General features: G+C 40.7%; 1 protein-coding gene across 2 annotated transcripts in view; it reads right to left on the bottom strand.

The window, feature by feature from the left end:
- Positions 1 to 23,804, bottom strand: part of trappc9 (trafficking protein particle complex 9) — a 356,386-nt gene that overhangs the window by 163,847 nt on the left and 168,735 nt on the right. For both annotated transcript variants that reach the window (XM_038302353.1, XM_038302354.1), the window contains 2 exons: positions 22,169 to 22,311; positions 4,857 to 4,967 (listed from right to left, as the gene is read on the bottom strand). In XM_038302353.1, the coding sequence (XP_038158281.1) occupies positions 4,857 to 4,967; positions 22,169 to 22,311 (254 nt within the window). The remainder of the gene's footprint in view (positions 1 to 4,856; positions 4,968 to 22,168; positions 22,312 to 23,804) is intronic.

Below are 23,804 nucleotides of genomic sequence, written 5' to 3'. Positions count from 1 at the left end.
TCCCCCAAATATCTCCCTTTCTGATTGTGTTTTATAGATAATTTCTCTTCACTTAGGAGCAAGGAAAATTCAAATGTTCTGCATGGACATAAGCAACGTTTTGGAGATCAATGGAGAGTGTTTGCATTGGATTTGGAGTGAAAACAATGTAATCTGAGAAACAATTCATAAAATTAAATATGAAAAAAATATGATTTGAAAAGCGTAAAATATTTCCATTGTCAGTAAACTGAATTAGTTTAACACCCCACATCACAGGGCAGACATTGTTTTTTTTTACCTTTTTCTAAGTTTGTCAAACTAAACATTACTTTTTTTTACAGTTTTTTTCCTATTGCTAATCTTACAATGATTGTAAAAAAGAAAAAGAAAAATAAGAGTCTTCTAGAGCCTAATTAAGCAAAAACAATTTATGTATAAAAGAAACAATTAAAATGAACTTTGCAAATGGATGCAATTCAAAACAGTTATTAAAGGAAGATCAGACTGTAGATAACTTAAAAAACATTCTGGAAATATGCTAGTGAGTTGTGTTTCAGATAAAGCAGAGCCGAGGTCAGACATAGCCTAACTTTTGTTTTAACTGCACAAAGGAATAATAAGGAAGTAAAAAAGAAAAACACTTTAGCTGGAATTGGGTTGTCGGTTACAGACGTGCAAACATGGGGTTCTTCAACTAAAATGAACGCCCATATAGCCATTAAAGCTCCTACCGAGCGCCACTTAAACATTACACTCATGATGTACCAACCAGTACCAAGAGAGGGTAAAAAAGGTTTTAAAGGTAAAGAGAAATGATTTTTTTTTTCATTCATTGCAGAAAATATAAGGGTTGTTTGTAAGTGTTAACCTGAGTGAACTGATTCCAAGGTAATGACAGAAAGCTATCAGACATATTGGAGGAAAAGAAGCAATCATCTACCTGAAAGTCTAATTTGAGGGGGAAAAAATGGTACAGCAGAGAAAATGAAAATAATTTAGGTGTCCATAGTGGAACATCAAGTTTCTTCAGACAGATGATTTGCAGGAGAATCTACAGGACATGGAGGAATATGGGACTTGTATTCTGTAAAAGGTAGACTTAGTGCTTTGATAGCTTTGCTACTTTAAGCTGCCTTATGCAAGAATTGTAGCCAGGTAAAAATATAAGTAAAAATAAAAGTCTAATAACTCAGAAACGTTTTTAATGATTTGGAATGATAAATTTATAAAAGTACAAAAAATATAAACATTATGTTAGGATAATTATCACTGATGATGTGTGAGTTTATTACACATTAATATTAGTTGCCTGTTGCCTGTCAGAACTGATGTTTTTTGTCCGCAGTGGTTTATCGAATTAGGCCAGCCCTTCGATCTGGATATACAGTTATAATCTTAATTCTTCAAATATTTGGGAATGGAATGAGAGCCGCGTCCTTCAGCTAAGAACAAAGTAAAATATTTTGATAAGGCTGGAGTCATGGATGTCTTCTCATCTGCAAACGTATATGATGTAATGATGTGGCAGACTGGAGTTGTATAAGATGCTTCTTTAACTGTTAATTGGGGACACTTCCCGAGAAGTGAGCCTGGCTGGTAAGCAGCTGCCTTCTGTAACCCTAAGCAACTTCTCTGATCTGCGCCTTTGCTCTTGGGATCCCTTTGGACATCTGGGGCTTTGGGTCCCCCAGCGCTTGCCTCCGTGCTCTAGAGGGGCGCATCCTTGGCTCTTCACAACCACTATTGAGCATTTTTCCTTTGGATAAACTTTACATGCACAAGGGCACTCTCACAAACAACTACAGGTGCTTGGTTCCACGTACTTAGAGATTCACTTCCACACAGAAAGCCCATATTCTTATCGCCAGCTACCACAGTATACATGTCAGATTAATTAATTAATTATACTTCAGTGATAGTACCAAGGTGCTACTTTATTGTATCTCTAATACTATATCTGTTGGTTGTGCTGTACTTTTTTTTTACATCTCTCTTGCCGGTGATGAAGCAGACTGAAGACATTTTATCACTGTTTTCCTTTTATCTCCTCTTTCTTTCATCTTTCTCCTTTTTCTGTTTTTCCTTTCCTGTTCTACTTACATTGCAGTGTCCATATAATCGGTAATATTCCCTAAATGAATTATAATAAAGCTATTTATAAGCATAAATCAAGCGGAACACTATGGCGATAGCCGTACTGCTCCACCTATTAGGCTCTTTTTGGCATCATGACAATTATTCTTATTGCCACATTGCCAGACAGGACACTGAAGGAAAAAAAAGTTATCCAGTCTGAGTAAGATTATGATTTCTATAAAAATCTGTTGTCATGTCTCATGGTTATATAATACATATACATTATCAAGTGTTATTTAAAGAATTTGCCCCGAGTGATCTCTTTTCAGGAAAAAGAACTGGAGAGAGAAATCTTCAAGGTGTAGACACAGAACTTTCCTTTAGAATAGAAGTGTTTCACAACGTCATTGGCCACTTTGTTAGGTACGGCAGAGTTGTGGCACGTTTTTACCTTCAGAATATTTAAAGTGGCAGAAATCTCCAAAGGTTCCACAAAGTCTCCAGAGAAACAGTTTATGTTGACATCCTGAAACCAAGCAGCTGCTGCTGGATTGTTATCAGCACAAATGCAAATCTTCACCTTCTGGAGTACACTGGAGACATTGTTAGGCTACTGGTTATGTATTTTTATTTGCCTAACTGACTTCATAAAGGATCCTGACAAGTCACTGCCAAGTCAGCCACTCAGTCTCTACTTGTGTCAACAGTCAGGTTTTAATCTTCATAGGTTTTGCTTCCAATGTTTTTATAACTATATTAATTCTGTCCATGGGATGCTCCCTCTATTGCCTTGGTCAGTCTTCAGACTTCTAGGAGTTATTCTGTAATTTTCCTCCATTATTCTCTCTTTTTTTCTCTTTCTCTACCCTAAATTTGTATGTCCTCACCCCCCTTTCTTTATTTGTGCCCATTGCATTTCATTTTGTTGTTTGTTTTTTTCTTCCAAAAATGTCATTTTTTTAGTTTCAAACATAATTACCAAGTGGGACCTTATGGTAACAGCCATGATGGTCCCTGGTGTGTTAACCAGCAGCAGGATGTCGATTCTCAATGCTATATTGCCAGAAATGCAAAGTTGTACCTAATAAAGTGACCAGTGTGTGTATTGGGATTGCTCCAGTGAGCAATTTCAATTAAAAGGAAAACCCAAATGGCAAATTTTACACTTTTGAATGTCAACATGTTTTTCACCAGATATCCTGATCGAAGTCACTTAGTGTTTGGTATCTGACAAGAAGCCGTTTGATATTTAGAGACTGCTGATAGAATAGATTGAATGTAAGAAGTAGTCACTGGTGACTACAACCAATGCATTTATCAATGGAAAGAGCTGACTGCTTATGAGCCGTTAGATTTTCTACTGACTAACAGATTGGACATAGAACCACTGTATCATAAGATATATAGAACAAAACAAAACATTTCCAATCTAAATTGATCTTGAAAATCAGCCCAGATCCTGAAACTATAACAGATGCATAGGTACATCTCCAACTGAAACAAGCAAATCATTAATAATACATTTTAGAGGTAGATTTTAACACCCACTGCTTCGGGGGTAATAAAAACATGTGAAGATGATCATGTGGGCAAAGCTGATCTGCATTATTACATCTGTGGCATGAGCAAAACAGAACCCGCAGTCTATCGCTGGCCTTTATGTATGTGGAGAACATACCATTATCATCAGAACTTGCAAAATACTGGGAGCACATCTTTAAATACTAACCACTAGCAATACATTTTTTTTTTTTTTACTTTTTTTGAGTTTTAACGGCACTAGTGGTTCGCATTTCTGACAGTAGGCTGACAGGTAAGGGGGTATGAGAGAGGGGGAGAGACATGCAACAAAGGACCACAGGTTGGATTTGAACTCAGGTCAGGCATGTTGAGGACTAAGGCCTCTGTACATGGGTCATGAGCAGTAACCGCTGCGCCACCTGGAACCAGGAATTACGTCACTGCAAATGTGTACAACTGGTCAACAAGCTGAAGCATTGAAGGGAGTGAGTGTGGAACTCTCAGTGTAGTTGTGAAAAAACGTGAAAAGTCCAATACAGAGTTAAGGCAAAAAAAAAAAACCTTTGACCATTGGACAACACTAAAGCTAGAGCTAAGGAAGCATTCTGATGTCGCTGTGAAGTTGATAGACACATGAGTATACGTCCTTGCTAATAGTGCTACTGGTACAAAACAGTACAACAGTACAAAATAGTACAAAACACTATCAGGGTGCTTAAAATAAAGAGCCTTACATCGTCACAATCGACTGGTTTTAGATCTTATTGGTGTAGGTATATCTTGTGACTATGTACCTTTGTGTCATAAAATTTGGGATATCAGATAATATTTTGTTTTGAAAAAATGCCATCTGTGCCCAGTGCCGTTGCAAACTACGGCTGTTTTGGAATGGGGAAAATAAATCTACCCTGCTTTCCCAAAACCCCCATGATGAAAGCATGTAGCACATGCGACATCCTCATTTAAAAGGGCTGTTTGCATCTGTTATCAATTGCACAACCAACCTTAGTAGATCACCAGCAACAAGCCCACTAATTACACATGCAACTTTAGTTTTGCACAACCATTTTAGCGCTCCTTATCTGGGTTCTTAGAAGATCAGGAGTGTTTCTTATGTGTATACAACTTACTCAGTATAATAGTGTCCATTCATAGCAATACAATGTTAATATGGGAAGGAGAGCCTTAATTTGTTTGTTTTCTTCCCCCTATGAGTTTTGAATTATTTGAGGTATTTTCAAATTTTTTTCTGGTGGATATGCAGACTTTAAACTCACCTCTGACACTCGCTGGGATGGAGCACCAGGTCCTTGCTGTTCTTGGCGCTGACAGTGAGCTCATGTTCTGTCGGGTTGAAGATGTCAAGAAGAAGATGGCATTGCCGGGTGCTGTGAACACAGACAGAAACACTCACTGCAGAGCATAAACTGGTGCTTTGCCTCAATTTTGAAAAGGCTTAAATTAGACAAGTAGAACTATTTATCCACAAAAATTAGTGTTCTGCTTACATAAACTATAGCTGGTGTTTATGCATCTGGCTATACTTATTGTCTAAAAATAAACAGCACCATGCACACAGCGAGCCCATGAGATCAAGCAAAGACAGAGTGTAAAGTACTCTCAGTCCTTGTCAGAACATCAAAGGTGGCTGTGCTTTCATTAAATCTGAAGACCTATGTGGAGCAGGTCATCTGCACATCCTCCCAGGCCTGCTTTTCTCATGTAGATCATAAGAGGGCCAATTTGTGATTCAGATCAACGTGTTGGGTTAATTTTAGCCCCAAAGTAGGTGTCTCTGTCCAGCAGTAATGACGGATAAAAGGATGCGTGTTTGAAAACAAAAAACAGGTAACAGAGCATCGATTGCAGCCAGTGCACCTTCCTTTTTTTTTTTTTTTTGTGAGAACCAAGTCGTTTTTTTCATATATTTGTATTTTTCTGTATAATAGCCACACAAATTTAAAAAAGCAAAAACAAAAAAACAAGGACAAATAATCATGAAATTTTACTGCACTTTTTAAAAAGTTATACCATAATCAGTTTCCAATAGTTCTCGGTGTTTTCCTTTATCACAGAAAAAAAAACATGAAAGAATAATTCCTCTTATCAAAGCAATAACATCTTAAGAGAGATCTCCTGAAACACATTTCGTTTAAATAGACTACGAACCATTAAAAAACTAAAAAAATCTGTTACTTTAAACCAAATTTAACACTGAAATGAAATGAGGCATTATGCATCTATGTTATACATTGAATTTTTGAATTAAAAAAAATGTAAAAAATAATAGAAAATGTTTCCATTTTAAAATGTAAAGTGTTTTTTGAAGTAGAGAACAACAATTGTTAAGTTTGGTATATAGAATATTTCCTGAATCACATATTTTATAAAACACCTGAACTGACCGTTTTTTTTTGTTTTTGTTTTTTTTAATGGTTTAATGAGAGCAGTGGGCTTAAGGCTGCCCTGCAAGGCCATTCAAACCCAGGTTTGACCTGGGTTTGAATGGAGACAAAGCCATTCTAAAGCCATTCCAGGCTCATTTGTGACCTTATATATTCCCAAAAACTAAGAGCATTTGTTGTTAAATTATTGGATGCAAACTATTGGTACTTCAACATACCAGGAAGCAGATTTCTCATCTCGATCAAAATATCTATTTTATACTAAGAGGCTTAAAATTTTCATCAAATCCAGTCAAAACACTAAGGAGCGCCTCTCACAACTTCAAAAGACACTTCTCATCTTAGGCATGGATGAAGAGATGCTGAGTTTGGAAGCAGAGAACATAGTTCATACAAACTATGTATGATCCTAGTTATCACTGTAGCAAAAATAAAAAAAAAAAAAAAAATATTTGGGCAGAAACTGATCATATGCGGGCTGGATGATGGTGGGGAATTTTTTAATATATCATATTAAATTCAGCGCTCATTTCCGCATGATTTGTGCCTGCATTTAATAATAATAATATTGCGCATGATCTCCTTGAGCTCCGAGGAAGTCGGAGCGGAACAAGATTGGAGAAACAGCGAAGGCTGTAGGCTTTGCTTTGGGAAGGAGGTCTGGAGTGCAGAGGGGCGGGGCGGGGCGGAGATGGAAGATGTGGGATTTCAGGGTTAGACACTGCCGTCAACATGCGGTAATTTATAAATGTTTTATATCAGGTGGGGTCCAGATTAGCCAGCAGGTGGGATCGGATGCGGACCCCAGTCCACTAATCCATGTCCTCTGTTATAGCTATTTGTTTTGTCTTTATTACCTTCACAGGGACAGTTTCTAGAGATTTAAAGGACGGTTATGACACTATGCATAATAACATAATTGACTAGAATTTCTCATAAAGGTTTAAATGTACAGTAAAAATGTGTTATTTAGCATAACAAAACTTTTTATGGATGAAGCAAAAGTACAGACGTTCTCTACATTTATATAATGTGATGCATACAAAATGTTTGCAATTAATTAAACAATTTTTTTGCATTCACATTTTTAACAAAAGGAGAATTTTAGAAGTAGAAAAAAAGTTTTCATGGTTGCAGTTTAAAGTTCTTTTAGCAGAAAGTGGCTTAAGAAAATATACTTTTTATATAAAGTACTTAATAAAAATGTGGTTGTTAGGAAATTCACACCTCAAGTCCATCTTACCACAAAACCTCGACCTGACTGTTAGATTCCTATATGATTCTACAGATGGCGACAAAGTAAAGATTTTTGGGCTGTTGTTGACTGTATTCACTGACAGGGACGACAGAAGTCCATTAGGTTAAAGAAAACGATTTATCCAGTCATGATGAGAAGAAGAAAATACAGTTGTTCTTAAGAAATTGGTATTGGGGGAAATCCTGTAGCTCCCTCTATTTCAACTATCTAGTTCAAGAAAAACAAGGGCCAACATTTTTATCTATTTCTAAATTCCACCTCATTTGTTTTTGTTTTCTTCTGCTCCTTTTAGTAGAGATTATATAAATCACAATATACCACAATAAAATCTCAAATTTTTTTATTGTCAGTAAACTGTCTAAAGTATAGCGCAAAAAATTCCCTCTGTGCATTAAACCCATCCCCTTGCGGAGCAGTGGGCTGCCATTTGCGGTGTCCAGGGAGCAGTTTGGGGTTAAGGGTCTTTGCTAAGGGACCCAAAGTGGCAGTCTGTGGGAGTGGGTTTCGAACTCACAACCTCAGGATTCCGAGCTCTATGCCCTAACCACTAGGGCACCACTCCCCTGTATCTCTGCATTCAACCCATGCCCTTGCAGAGCAGTGGGCTGCCATTGTGTGGCGCTGGAGGAGCAGTGTTGGGTTAAGGGTCTTGCTCAAGCTGTGGGGAATGAACCGGGTACTTGGAACCTTCTCAGAGCACTGCCTTAACCACTAGGTCAACATTCCCCATAAATTTACCTCAGCATTTAACCTATCCCCATGGGTAGCAGTCGGTTGCCATTGCGGGGCGCCCCAAGAGCCATCGGCAGACCCAGAGTGGCAGTCTGTGGGAGTGGGGCTTGAACTCAGAACCTCAGGATTCTATGCCCTAACCACTAGGTCACCGCTCTCCTTCAAAAAAAGACCCTGTGTCGGGTATCAAACCTGCTACCTTCTTGCTGCCACTGCTACACTGAGCAGCCCCAGGAAGACTGATTGATGTATCAGAGGTATGTTAAGCAAGATCAGTTTACAGTAATTTAAACTAAAGTGGGAAACCTACAGTTCATCAAATTAATAGAATAATGCACCAGGAAATAGTCTGGACCAACTTCAGTACAATAAGAAACAATCTACCACTATGTTTCATCTGTTAGTCCCTTTCTACCACAGGAGGGGTCTTAAACTCAAATCCTTGAACGGCTGGGGTCCTGCAACATCTGTTTTTTTTTTTTTTGTTTTTTTTTTTTTTCACAGTGTCCTGTCTGGCAAGGTGGCAATAAGAATAATTGTCTTGATGCCAAAAGGAGCCCAACAGATTTTACTTTCACAAGTGTAGCGGTATCACAATTGCCATACTGCTCCACTTGTTTCATGTATATAAATTGCTTTATTATAATTATGCAGGGAGTTTTACAGTTCATATGGACACTGCAATGTAAGTAGAGCAGAAAAACAGAAGAAGAAGAAGGAAAAAGAAAAAAGAAAAAAGGACAAAAGATGAAAGAAAGAGGAGATAGGAAGGAGACAATGACAAAACATTTTCAGTCTGCTTCATCACCTGCAATGAGATGAGAAAAAAAAAAAAAAGAACAGCACAACCAAAAGACATGGTACGAAATATACAATAAAGCAAACACCTTGAAACTATCGCTAAAGTAATAATATTAAGTCTGACATGTACTCTGTGTTACCTGAAGATATGAATGTGGGGTTTCTGTTTGGAAGTGAATCTCTAAGTACCTGAAGCCTAGCACCTGTAGTTGTTTGTGAGGGTGAACTTGTGCATGTAAAGTTTTAACCATAGAAAAAATGCTCAATAGTGGTTGTGGAGAGCCGGAGAGGCACACCCCCCAGAGCACCGAGTCCAGCGCCGGGAGACCCAAAGCCCCAGGCGCCCAAAGGGACCCCAGAAGCGAAGGCACCAAGGAGGGGCCAGCCCCGGAAATCAGACCCCCACCAAGGTAGGAGGAGAGACAGCCACAAAGAAGCCCCCCAGCCACCGCCATGCCGGCGCCCCGGGGAGCCGCGGGGACGAGTCCGCGGGCCCCGCCGGCAGCCGGCCACCCCGAAGTAGGGCCGGGCGCCGAACACCAGCCCCCCCACGGCGCCGACCGAAACGCCCCAGCCCCACAGAGCACCGAAACACGCCCCGCCCCCCGGCACCAAGCCCCGGCGACCGGCCGCAACACCCACCGCGACCGCACCACCCAGGAAAAACACTCAGGCGGCCCCGCCCGGGGCCCACGCGCATCCGCCGCGAACCGGCCGCGAGCGCCACGGGACCCCCCCAAAAACGCCCCCCCGGCCAAAAGCGCAGCCCCACCCCACCAAGACCGATGCCAACAGCACGCAACGAAACACACCGCGCACAGAATCAGCCCGAGAGCAGAAAAGGCGCCCGGCGCAATACCGCAAGAAGAGCAGACCGCAGCCGGCGCAACCGTTCCCCCCCCAGCAGCCCGAGGGGCAGCACAAAGCCAGAGCGGAGCGAACCACGCCGCCCCCCCACCGGACGAAGCCAAAGCAGCAAAGCCACGTCCGCCGCCCCCCCCCCCGCCGCCCGCACCAGGCCCTGACACGCGGCCAGAGCAGCTAAATAAATAAATAAATAGGTAAATAAATTAATAATTACAATTAAAATAAATAGGCAAGAGGAGAAGTGCGAGCGGAAAAACCGGAGCCCAAAACAGGACCCAAGACCCGCACCCCATCAAGGCGTGCAGCTGCCCCCCCCGAACCGATACCACAGAACCGGCATAGGAAAGAAATACCGCCCAGGAACCAGCATCGTAGCGAAGGCACCGGCACCGAAAATCCCCGAACAACAGCCAGCCCCACCCCGAAGCGGATCCAGTCCCAGGCCCCAGGGATCCGAGGCCCCAAGGGCACCCGATCCCCAGAAAGGAGCCCCAGCAAAGCCCCGGCCGGCCGGGGCCAGCGGAGAGGCCGCCAGGAATGAGCCAGCAGTCCCCCGGGTATCCACCCCCAGCTCCACCAGTGCACCGGTGAGCCCCGACGCCAGCCAGCGGGGGGAATGGGCCCCGGACTTAGCGGAGACTTGAGATGTATTTGGGAGAGGGTGCGGTTGAGACCCCAACCTGGGAAAAAAAAAAAAAAAGAAAAAAAAAACCCACCATCTCAATCATGCCTCCCCTCCCTAGTGCCCCCACTCGTACCACAGAAAAAAAAAAAAAAAAAATAGAATAAAATAATAATAATAAATAAAGAAAATAACAACGCGGACACACATTCACACATAACACTCACATCCAATAATACCAGGACCAAAAACCCGGTGACACCAGTGGTTGGTCCCGGGACTATCGGATGACCCCATAAGTGAACCTAAAATCCGGACGTGAGGGGAGGGGAGCGGCGACACCGCGACACCAACCCATCTCTTTCCTGCTTCAAGCCCGGCCCCCCACCCCGCACACGATACCGCCCCCCCCCGGAAAAAAAGAAAAAAAAGAAAGAAAAAAAAAAACCTTCAACCAGGCACTTCATGCCCCTCCATCCAACCTTCTTTGGGGAGAGCAGAGGTGACAGCCCCGCAACCGGCAGGCCACCTAGGCCCCGCAGCCAGCCCCAGCCAAAACCACGGACCAGGTGGCCTGCTCTTCCTCCAGGCCCCAAACTCCAGGCGGCAGCCAGAGAACAGGGGTGTGAGAAGACCCCGATCCTCACTGCGCCCGCTCGAATGTGGTGTTGTTGCTTGTTGCTCTCAGATGCAATTAAAACTGGGAGTACCAAGAGGGGGTGTCCGGCACACTCCACCCCCCCTCCAGGAGATAGACGGTGCCAGCACACCCCCCCCTTCGACAACCCTCAACCCTCAATGTCTAGATGCGAGAGGGGATGGAGGAGGCCGACCGTGGTGAGGCCTCCTCCATCCTCCTCCAAAAACATCTGTTTTTTTACTCGAAGAGCATCCAGGGTAGATCATCCACCGCCTGTGATCCTTATTGCTTGACGAACAAAACTTAAACATGAGACAGAGAATCTCCATTAGAGTTGAATGAAGTGGTTTATTCTTTGTCCCCACGTTTATTTTACTGCATAAAGGGACCAACTAAACTCTCTAAGAACCTCACAATCTGATAAACGGTGGAATATGGAGTTGGAATTTATCAAAGACAGTCTAAATATTTGTACAACCTTTTCTTGCCTTTCTTCTCATAATGGTCTGCTTCTTCCACCTTTGCCCATGGCTCAGGCTCAGTTTGAAGTTCAGTAGATTTCTTGCATCTGCTGTTTTCAACAACCTTTTGAAACTTTTTCTCATTAGTCAGACCTCTCTCACCATCGGCTGTTCACAGCAGGAACTTCTAGAGATGTTTGCTCTCATCAGGAAATGGTCCTCAGTGTTTCGCAAAAAGAATAAGCCATGTGCCCCTTTTTTCCTCCCTTTCTAGCTAAAATGATGAACAGATTATGGCTAATATTCAAACTTGAGTTCTAAGAAATAAAAAAAAAGGAAGCAATCTGTAGACAATAAGCCAACAGTATAAAGTTACAAAGCTAAAAACAGGCCCTCCGTTAGATTCATTGACTTTATTGATCTCAGAGTGGAGAAATGTACTTGTTACATCAGCTCAAATAGTCAAAAAGAAGAAGGTACACAAACATATATAAGTATATATATATATATGTTGAAGTTTATTTTAAAGGCAGGGTATTTATATGGGTATTTGGTAGATGGGTATTGCACTGGGTATCAAATATAAAGAACAGGTTATTTCACAGGGTATTAAACATTAATTACATATTATACATTGCTTAAATACATTGATCTTTAAGCCTTTCTGTTGTATTTAGTTATCTTGCAATCTTGTAAAAACTTTTTTTTTTTTTTTCAGATTCCTTGATAGTCTGCAGGAAACCTAGAGTAGACATAATATATTCATGCAATAAAATGAAGCTCTATGAAGCGATAGATCGATACAACAGCCAGTCCATATTTTTGGATGGTTTTAGCATTGTTTCTTTCATTGGCCGATGCGTCCATTCATGGTATCTTAAGCTCTACCTTTGTTTAGTAAGTTTGACGTAAATACACACTAGTAACCATTTAATGAAATAGTGAGGAAGGGAGAACATGGAGCAACTCAATGCACCAACAAAAAAACTCAAGTTGATTTTGCCCTGTTCCTTTATACTATTATAAATGACTTTGGACCATACAGATGTTGCGATGGAGAATGTTTGGAAAAAAACAATTCTGAAATTGTACCTTCACAAACACTAATAATATATTTTGTATCATGTGCTGACCCAAATCTACCAAAACTTATATTAGAGTATCAACATTAAAGTGAAAATCAACAGTAAGGAAATGATCAAATGTCTTCTTCCATTGATCACCTTCCTAACAACCTCTTGAGCTTCTAAATCCCAGAGTCCATGGCGGCTTTAGCTGAGCGTACCCAAGTCTCTAATAAACTGCTACAGCAATTAAAAGAGCATATCCTTAAAGGGCTACCCGCTTTTTCTTAACTGCCTTGGTGTCTTTGTCTGCAGGCCTGATTAACGGACGTCAGCAGGGCGAGCTGCTAATTTATTGGCTAGGATGCTTAGTAGAGGTGATCAATTAAACCACAAAGCATCATTACTCATGCACTAAGTACCCAAGATAAACTAAAGGAGCAGACAGAGAAATTGGACACAGGCTATGTGCAATACACTTTTTGATTAGGGTGTAGAGTGAAAGGACCTTAATGAGGTCAAATTAGGCTGCACAGGAGTGAACTTCAGAGCCGTCACAGGGTCTGCAGCAGAGATGAAAGCTGATGATGCTTTTGAGTCAGCATTAACTCAGTCATTTTGATAAGTATTCTATCTTGCTACAAAGCAAGGCAGAGATCTAAGCTAACTAAATAATTCAAAACCGCCAATAGCGTTTCACACTATTTGTCTCCATTATGGCCTGAACTCTTACATTACTCCCTGATAACAGAGTGAGGCGGAGAAGAAGCCAAATTATCCCCAGAGTCTCTGGCAGAAAACATATTGAACCAGCTTTTATGATAATACAGTACAATAGCAAATCATCCATCAGTGATATATCAGTACCGCATGTCCCTTCAATGAAGCTCTGAAAACGTTACTGCATGTGCCGTTTAGTTATGAACATCTGACAGCTTAAATTTGCACCAAACCAAAATGGATCTTTGTAAGGCAGCTGTTCATAAACATGACCATTCCTGCCGACTAACAGAAGGAGAAAACTTAAATAATCTACCACAATAAACCACCTCTACATGTGTGAAGACCCACATCCTGATTATCTTCTACATCCACCCGTTAAATCAATAGAAATCCATCAGACTGGGCTGTCAAAACTGGGCGGTTATTCGCTATAGGATGCTATTATTAAAGGGCCGTAAAAAGCTGCCACACCTCTTGAGGATCTAAAAATAAAAACATCCATAATCTGGGGCCCACGCCTCAGTCAATGCTGCAAACCTTGATCGATAAGTGCTGATTTTGCAGCCCTGACCACGGCACAAAAACATATTGATGTATTCCCAACACACCAAATGTAAAGGGCTTAATCAGCACCGTAGGATTTAGGGTGCTGTCAATGGTGGGATATTTTTAGCCTCGGAAGCCAATGCTGGTCAGATAACTATGCTTTAGCTCCAACTTTAAAGATGGGGCTGTGAGGCTAAGCAAATGATCAAAATGGATCTAAAAATGCCTTAAGAAACACTGCTGTGTGAATTTGACGTTAGAGGAAATGGAGACTAGCCGAGAAGATATCCTGTGGTCCAAAGCTGCAGAGTACCTGGACATATTCAAACATTTTTAACGCTAACTCCAAACATGTTGGAGTTAGCATTTAGAGGATGTTCCTAGGACTGCGCTATATATATATATATATATATATATATATATATATATATATATATATATATATAAATACATATATATGTGTGTGTGTGTGTGTGTGTGTTTGTGTGTTTATATATACTGTATATATGTCTGAAAAGTCTATATGACTGAATAGTCTAAAAAATTAAACTATATAATAATGCAATATAACGCTGTACACAAAAACCTAAACTTGCTTCTAAATAAGCTGCATGATGTGGCACAGTAATACCTGAAATGTTATTGTTAAATTTGTCAAATGATTAATTACTGTAAGCAAGAATCTACAAAGAAAAAGAGGGTTTAATTGGCTTAGTCACATTTGATAAAAGAACAGAAAACACCAAAGGACTAAATGTTCATGTTAAAATAATGCAAAATATGTCATTGTTAACTTGGTCCTTTTTCAATGAGAAAATCATTTTTGCACCGGGCATGATCAGCGCATTCTACGCTGTTGCCATCTGCTGCCATTATTTACTTAAAGGGGAACACCGTTTTTTTTGTTTGTTTTTTTTTTTTACAGTGGCCCCTTGATTTTACGTTATTACATCATGTTCTACTCACCCATATGAGTTTAGTGTCATTTAAACCTGTTCCGAAGATATTTGGTTTTGTTATATCAAAGTTACGTCTTCCTATGGGCAACGAGTTGAAGGCACAAACTAAACTGTTCATAATGTATTCTTTATGGTACGCCAGCATTCAGCATTCCTTACATAAATTGGCATATTTGAATATTTTGCACTAGATATCAGAGTTGTCAAACATATTGATACTCAAACGCTGTATCTGGACACATTAATAAATAGGCATGGTACTGACACTAAGAAAAAGTGTTTGAATAGCTTGGCTGTTGCTAATTTTAGATATTCAGATTATTTTAACATGATAGAGTTATGCCTTAAACAACTCTAAAACCTCTTCAAATAGTGTTATATCAAGGTTGTTTTGCAATTGTATGAATATTTATTTAACTTAAAGGATCTGTGATTCAGTTGGGAAAGCATATTCCAATTTAAGATTAAAAAAAGTTAGTTTTTTATTTTAATAAATTAAAATATTTGGCATTTTTTAATTCCATAGTATCAAAAACTGTATCAACGATCAAATGTTTCGCTTGGTATCGATATCGAGCATGATGGCAACCCACAAAGGGAACAATGCCAAATGCTGCATGTTTTTAAGTACTAAACCTAATAACATGGGTATGCCACTGCAAATTGTGATACAAAAGGGGTGAATATGAAAAGAACATTAGAAACAGAAAAGAGTGAGGACACCTCACTGCGCTCCGCTTTTAAAGTCGTAGAGAAGCGGCTGTTCCGACCGTTCCATTTCGAAATTCTGCTAAGTGGTGCACTACTTTACATGAGTGAATAAAGTGAATGTGATTTGTCGTTTCTCAAGGGGGCGGGATTGTTGTGATGGAAGGTTCGCAAGCAAGTTTGATTGTGGCCGGTGTCTCAGAAGGATCTTGCTAACCAGTTAGCAACTTAGTGCTAGTAGGTTAACAATGAGAAATTATATTGGGACCAAGTAGCACTAAATTGGTGAATTAGAAACGACACTGTCAAGGAACGCTATGGACAGAGGAAACATGCAAGAGGAGGAGAGTTTAGTGTCGGAGGTTGTGGATAAGTCTCCTCCGTGATACATTTTTTATTTAGAGGAAGAAAGCAGGGACGAAGATGTTGTGGAAGAGGACGCCAGTGCGGCAGAAGCTTGGTTTGGTGTAGAAGGCTTACAGCCGTACATGTTTGAGCCCTTGCCTCGCAACGCTGCCAGTTCTGTTAGCTCTACGCCTGCCGAAGACACAGACGTCCATCCCTGTGAACACTGGGACGGAACTCAATGGGAAAGTAATAAAGACTAAATGATTTTTATTTCAGCTGTTGCGTATATTAGGTGCGACATATGAATCAAGATGCTATGACGGAAAAAAATGTGATTGAAAGATGACATGTTGATATATGATTGGCCAAATTTATAATGAACTGACCTGCATCAGATAACGAAAAAACCCACAGATTTCCAGACAGGATTATTTTGAAAAACAGAAATTTTCTAAATTTTGGGACAATATCGTCTGGTAAAGAGTACATTTATATACATGTTTAATATTTGAAATTTAAATATGATTTCCCTACGACTTTAAAAATGCAAGGCAGACTACTGCTACTGAAATATTTCTTAATATTTCTAAACAGTTCTCAAAAGTTAAGTTAAGTTAATAATTAACTCAAACTAAAAAAACAATAAATCTATCTTCTTATTCATTTCTGGTGTCAAAGGGATCTGCACACTTTAATTAATAAATATTTGTTTCTATGTAATATACATTCAGTAAAAATAAGTTGTTTAGTTTCCATAAACTTAAATAAAATATTGTCACACAGACGTCGCCCTTGTTGTTCACACAGCGATGCATGCTGCAGTATTGCAACAAACTTTCCCCCATATTTAGATGGATGTCTCTGTCTTGCTGAGTTTCCAGTTTATAAATATACTTTCCCTTTTCGGATGATGGATTAAACAGTACCCTGTAGATCAGAGGTCTTCAACAGGGGGTCCGCGACCCCTAGGGGGTCCTCAGAGGTACTGCATGGGGGTCGCAAAAGTTTTGGTTGATTAGACTTTTTTTTTATATTCCCCCCTGGAATTTTTTTTCCCATTAATTGAAATGTCTTTAAATCCACATTAACATGAATTCAACACACTGTAATAAACAGATAAATGGAGGCAGAAGATATCTTTCAGTCATCAATGCACACAGGAGCTCTTTCAAGCTGGGCACCGTTTCATTCACAACACCTGTCCCATCAACAAGGAATCAGAATCAGACTTTAATAATCCCAGGGGGAAATTACTATCGTTACATGACACTATATGAAATAGACTGACTATAGGACCAGTTTGATATTACACAATTTCATGCAATATATATAAATAGGGGGTCCTCGCTCGATCTGGCCATCAGTTTGGGGGTCCTTGGCCTGGAAAATCTTGAAGACCCCTGCTGTACGTAGATGCAGATATAGCTCTGATTCAAACCTCTCCAACACTCCACCTCTCATCTGTCTGCTGCTCCCGAGCTATCTCTATAGTTATGCTGCTATAGGCTTAGACTGCTGGAGGACATAGGGACCCCTTTTTCATCATTTGCCTGTGGAGCTGGTTTACAGTTTACTTTTGTATCTCTGCTTCTTTTTCTATGTCTGCTTCTGTCTCCTTGTACCCAGGTCGGCTTCTGCAAATGGGCGCTCATACTGAGTCTGGTTCTGCTGGAGGTTTCTTCGTGTTAAAAGGGCGTTTTCCTCAGATAGAAAACTTTGAATCAATTTGACTGTTTGATCTGGTTGAATTGTAAAGTGTCTTGAGATGACATGTGTTTTACTACTGTTTGATATTATTCCATCAAAACACATACAAACTGTGTTTATCAGTTCCAATTCGCTGATGTTTTAGGGCACTCTGTTGCAATCAATGCTATTTAAGGTAGTAGGTTTAAAAGCAGGTAAATATGTATTGTATGCTAGTCAAACTTTTCATATCCTTATTTGTACAAAAAAATATTTGAAAAAAACATTTATCCTCATAACAGAAATGTCGAACTTTGGGTTCGTCTATCACATAAAATACTGTATAAGGATTCTGCAGTCAGAAATCCATTTGCTTTTCCTACAGATACTTGGTACTCATTGCTTTCTGCAACTGATTCAGAGATTTAAGTCTGTACCTGAGACAACTGTATTTTTAGAATTTGTCTACAATGAGCGATTTCTGAGAAGTTTGTCCTCAGACAGGTCACTATGGGTCTGTAAAAGCCCACAGAGTCAATATGTGATGCTGAGAAACACAAAGTTTTTGGGGGGAATCAGGATGAGTTTTCAAATCTGCAGGTAGTCTAACCAAACCTCTGAAGCCTTCAGTTTCAACACATCTGAAATGTGTGGAGCCTTGGCTGACTTCCAACAGATACTGTGTGTCAAAGTAGTGAGGCAGAAAATGCCAGAAGAGCAGTGGAGGTGAGGGAGACGGGGGGAATGACAGGGGGGATGGCACAGTCTAACTATTAACACCAAGCCAAAATACATGACTAAAACTTCAGCTAATCACTGCAATCTGTCTCTTTTTCTTCAAGTTTTCATGACAGTTGAGGTTTTAAAAGGTACGGTAAGCTGAGAGAAAGGTGAGTTTTAACAGACAAGATCTCTATAGTTATGTTGTTTAAACTTAGAAAGTTTTAACCTTGAATAACAGGTTGTTTTAGATCTATTTCATAATCATTTTATTTTAGTAAAAGCAAAAGGGATAAAGTGATGTTGAAAAAAACTTTTTAGAAACAGTCAAAATGTCAAACCAGACATTCCTCCATAAGTTAATTTTCAGTGTAGTGTTAAATTATTTTAATCTCTCCACTGCATGGACCTCTTATTTTCTGATCGTATAAAAATACCTTTGTTCATTTTGATATAATTATAATCAACACCTGCTTTTTAAGATTTCTGTGACACAAAATAAACTTTAAATATGTTTTTAGGTGGGTATGTGGCTACATAAAACTAAAATATCCACTCAGTTTAAGAATATATCCCTTAATTACAAAGTTCTAAATCAGATTTATTGCCAAGTAGGTTTGCACTTCCAAGGAATTTGACTTGGTGTTGATGGTGCAGACAAATTCGATAGATATACAGAATACAGAATCTATAGCTATATACAATATAAAACATACAATATACTAAATACAATATCTAGTACACAGCTATAGACTATATACACAGTAGACTGTGTGTTAATGTAACACGAGGTCTGGAGATGCTTTTTGGTGCAGCTTCTAGGTCCTGAATGTGGGAGGGAGAGAGGCCGTGTCTAGTGTCACGGGGGGTCACCTGGGCCTTGTTGATAAGGCTGGGAAGAAACTGTTCTTGAGGTTATGGTCCTGATGGACCGCAGCCTACTACCAGAGGGAAGTGACTGAAATATGCCTTATGCTTTGTTCACACCGAACACAGCAGGAGCAGCAGGAGCAGTGAGTTTACATGCAAAGTCAATGGTTGACGCGAGTCTAGGTTCAGCAAAAGGTCCCACAGCGCGTTTTGAGCAGCAGGCGCAGCTAAAGCAGCTGAAGCAGCCCGTCGAGAGCGTTTAAGCATCTCACGATGGAAAAATTGAACTTTTGCGGCTCAACACGTCGCATCATCCAATCAGAGAAGCTGATCTGGGAACTGGCAGCGAGACAGACACATCGCTGATGTTACAGAGCGCTGTGATCACTCCTCTGAAACAATTTATTAACGCCTAAATTAACTTAAAATGTAGAAACCTGCTGGCAAAGCATGTTTGCTTTTATTATCCTGGTGCCTGTCGCGAGGAGGCGACCGGGCCAGAGGCTGCTGTTGAATGGGATTCCTACTGACAGCACACCGCCGATGTGTGGGGATCTGAGCGGCTCCGACAGCGAAACAATATTTGAAGGCAGGATGGTAAACTGGATGAACTGAATGCACTGATGAAGTTTTAATGGGGACTTTCTCACTTAAAAACATATTAAAACTACTTTATTCCCACTGATCACAGCAAATACTGCTGCCGGGCAAAGAAAAGATAGAGTAGCTCCGCCCAACAGACCCACTTTTCCAACATGCAACTGAAGCAGCTTTGCTGCTCCTGCTGCGCGTCACAACTAAACTTGTACAAGCATCAAAAATGAAGCAGCAGACGCGTTTTTGCTGCTCTTGCTGCGTTTGGTGTGAACGTAGCATTAGAGTGTAAGCGTAGAGTTCCTGGAGAGATGAAAGATGGCAGCCAATCATCTTCTCTGCAGACTGGATGACACCCTGCAGACTGCTTTTGTCCCTGGCGGTGGCACCAGCGTACCAGATGATGACAGAGGAGGTGATGGACTCAATGATGCAGGAGTAGAAGTGCCCTATCATTGTCCTTGGCAGGTTGATTTTTTTCAGCTGCTGCAGGAAGTACATCCTCTCTTAGGCATTCTTGGTGAGGGAGTTGATGCTCAGCTCCCACTTTAGGTGCTGTGAGATGATAGCACCTCTGTGTGGAGTCACAGAGGTTGATGGGGATAGCTGGGGCTGAGTTCTTCCTGAAGTCTACAACCTTCTCCTCTGTTTTTAGAGCGTTGAGCTCCAAGTTGTTCTCCCTGCACGAGGTTCCCAGTTGGTCAACCTCCCACCTATAGGTGGACTCGTCACCATCAGATATGAGTTCAATGAGAGTGGGGTCGTCCATGTACTTCAAAAGCTTTACAGACTGAAGACTGTAATCCACCTGCAGGTGGAGTCAGGCACACTCAACTGGGAGAGCTTCTCCTGAAGCAGAGCTGGGATTATTGTGTCCCAGCTCTGAGATACAATAATCTAGTGAAGGGCCAAATTGGAAGCGTAGTCTTCAGTCTGCAGACCTGTTGGCTCGGTAGGCAAACTGCAGGGTGTCCAGGAGGGGGTCAGTTATCTCCTTTAGTTGTGAAAGCACAAGGCGCTCAAAGGACTTCATAACCATAGAGGTCAGGGCGACGGGTCTGAAGTCATTAAGTCCTCTGGCCCTTGGCTTCTTGGGAACAGGGATAATAGTGGAGGATTTGAGGCAGGTTGGCATGTGACACATCGCCAGTGAGGTGTTAAAAATGTCTGTGAACACTGGGGGTGTGGGGGTTCCGGCTTGTAATTTGTCTGTGCCCTTTCCAGACAGATGCAGAGTCATTTGGCTGAAAAGTGGTTGGAGCTTCTCAGAGAACAGCCTCGCTGAACTAGCATTTTAATCTGCATTTGTCCCCACTCTTGAAGGCCTCTTCCTTATCCAACCTTAACCTTCTGAGTTGGGCTGTGAACCAGGGTTTGTCGTTATTTTAACTCACCCTGGTTTGCGATGGAACACAGTAGTCCTCACAGAAGTTGATGTATAATGTCACAGCCTCTGTGAAATCCCTGGGACTGTTGGTAGCAGCTCTGAATCCATCCTAGTCAGTAGAATCCAGACATTCTTGAAGATCCTCCACAGCCTCACTGGTCAACTTCTTTGATGTCCTCAGTACAGGTTTGAAGAGCTTTAGTTTCTGTTTGTAAATCATGGTTTATGCTCAGAAACCAGGTTGTCTCCATGTGTGTCGCAGTTAACGCAGATATGAACTCACCGTTTTTTTTTTCCTTTCTTTTTTCTGTCTTAATGTTGGCAGTGGGCTTTATGCTGCCCTGCAAGGCTTTAAACCTGGGTTTGAATGGAGACAAAGCCATTCTAAATTTTGAGACTGGATCAATATTTATTTTTGATTCTGTTCATGGTGGAGAATCCTGCTTCACAGCAGCAGGTTGAGCCAAACATCCTCTAAATGTGCAGGGTCATCTTTGAGCACATTTCACTTTTCTGTCACCAGTTCACCGCAGTTCTTCCAGCAGTCCACACTTTCTCTGCCTTCTTTTCTCATCATCTTCTCCTTCTTTCCCATCGCCCGGCTTGCCACAGGTTTGCCTGCTTTGTCTAAAGGTAGCAGCAGCAGCAACCCAGACTGACAGCAGCTCATTGGAAAATTTGGATCACGTGCAGCCTGGTGCCGGACGCTCTGGAGGGCTTTACCGTATTAACAAGAGAAGCGGCCCAAGTTAAGTTAGACACTGCCGTCAGACAACATGCGGTAATTTATAAATGTTTTAAATCAGGTTGGGTCCAGATCAGCCAGCAGGTGGGTCCGCATCCAGACCCTGGTCCACTAATCTGTGACCTCTGGTTGAGACTGATGTCAAAATTATTGGTATTGGTATGAGCCTTAACAGAAAAACCTGTACTGGTCCATCTCTAATTAAAACCTAGAGTTTTTACCAATTAACAAGCACATTTAAAGCAACTTCTCCATAATCATCCCAGTAGATAATAAATAGCTACAAAGACCCTTAATTAAAAATAACAATCTTGATGAATACCAATCAGTGCTGTTTATAATATAGAGTAATAAATGATTCAAACAATACATTTCCTGTCAAACCTACTAAAAGATTCACTTTTTAACACTCAGATCCTGTTAACCTGTAGAGGATAATGTGTTTATTTTTACCTGGTAGCAGGAAGGGCGCTGACTCTGGTAAAAAACACAGAAGGCTCTATGTCTACATGGACGCCCAGTGACAGCTCTCTGTAGTAGCCCTCCATTTTGCCTGCTCCTCCGGAGTACTTGAAGTTCAGCACGGCCTCCAAAGTCTGCAAAAGAGCAGAGGAAGGAAAGGAAGTTACTTCAGGCTGATGTGAAACTGATGAGGAGCTTATTAAAGAAAGAGAAGGCAGTCAGAGTTCATATGCAGCATGTTCCACCTCGCTGTTCAATCAGCACAAACCGCATAGTTTAGGAGTTTGATTCATAAGAAAAAGCATAAAAGCAGAATAATAAATGTGCTGCAAGCTGCTATTGTGCTGTTTAATGAAATGGAAGTATAATAATGGAAAACAGACGATTCAGAATCCACATGTAGCTTCCTAAAAGGGTTTAAAAGGCATAGGGTGGCAGCGGGGTGGGCTAGGTGAGATTGTTCTGGCTGCTTTCCACCGTAATGGGGGGGAAATGGACACAGGGAATCACTCAGCGGTTCTAAGAGGCGTTCTGAGGAGGGGGGAAGGAGTGAGCAGCCAAGTGGGCGAGGTAGGGGGAAATTAAAAGTGGCAGTTCATAGTAGGGAACAGTAGCTGACTCAGGCAATAGGGCTGGAGGAAGTCAAAGAGACCATCCAGGACTCAGTTTTTGGGGTTTTTTCCAGGGTCGTGTATATCATCTCTGCAGATATTGCTGATGGAAGCACTGGCTGTTCCTTTCCAGAACAAATTTCACCTATTTCCTGATTATTTTTGCTCTTTGTACCCTTTTGTGGGCAGTGGGAGGCGAAGCAAACTGACTCCCAGCCTTACTGCAGTGTAATGGCAGGAGAATAGCAGACATAGAACAACGTTCCAGACTTATGATTATTATCATTGTAAACCAAATCCCTTTATTTGAAAAAGTGCAGAGCTGTATTTGACAATCTATGTGTATTTTTATACCGTACAACATCAGCAATAATAAACTTCAGGGTTTCCCCTAGAATTTTATTTTTTTAACCATAGTACTGGGATAAAGGGGGTGTGGGGTATCTGAATCAAAATGAATGAATGAATGAATATTTATTTATTTCAGACAATAATAATAGTAACAAAAAAATAAAATAAATACATCAAATTAACAAATAATATAAATGAATCAAAAGAACAAATAATAATAAATAAAACAATTCCAATTTCAGAAATGATCAAATAATAACAATAATTAAATCAATTTTAGAAATACTAACAAATGTGTATCATATAAAAAGTGAATGGTAAACATTAATTTAAATTTCTTGTTCCGATTTGATTTAAATAATTTGAACATAAATAGAAATGCACTAAACAATGTTTACCATTAACAAGCATTATATTTACCCTTATTTCTTACTGTAAATTGTCTGAAAATGGTAATAATAAATTACGTTACTGTGGTCAAAATGCAACATATACTCAATAAAAAAAAAATGGCCTGAATACACACTGCAGTGTGCAAGGTCAGAGGGTGTCAGAAAAAAGGCGAAGGGGATGTTACTTGATTCAAAAAGTCACCGAATAGGAGCTGAAAATCCGGTCAATCAAATCCATCAGAACAGCAACTCACCCCGATTGACAGAAAAAAA

This window comes from Cyprinodon tularosa, unplaced genomic scaffold (genome assembly GCF_016077235.1).
Source record: "Cyprinodon tularosa strain WSP-4 unplaced genomic scaffold, ASM1607723v1 ctg489, whole genome shotgun sequence".
Lineage (NCBI taxonomy): Eukaryota > Metazoa > Chordata > Actinopteri > Cyprinodontiformes > Cyprinodontidae > Cyprinodon > Cyprinodon tularosa.
This window is presented reverse-complemented; position numbering and strand designations above follow the sequence as displayed.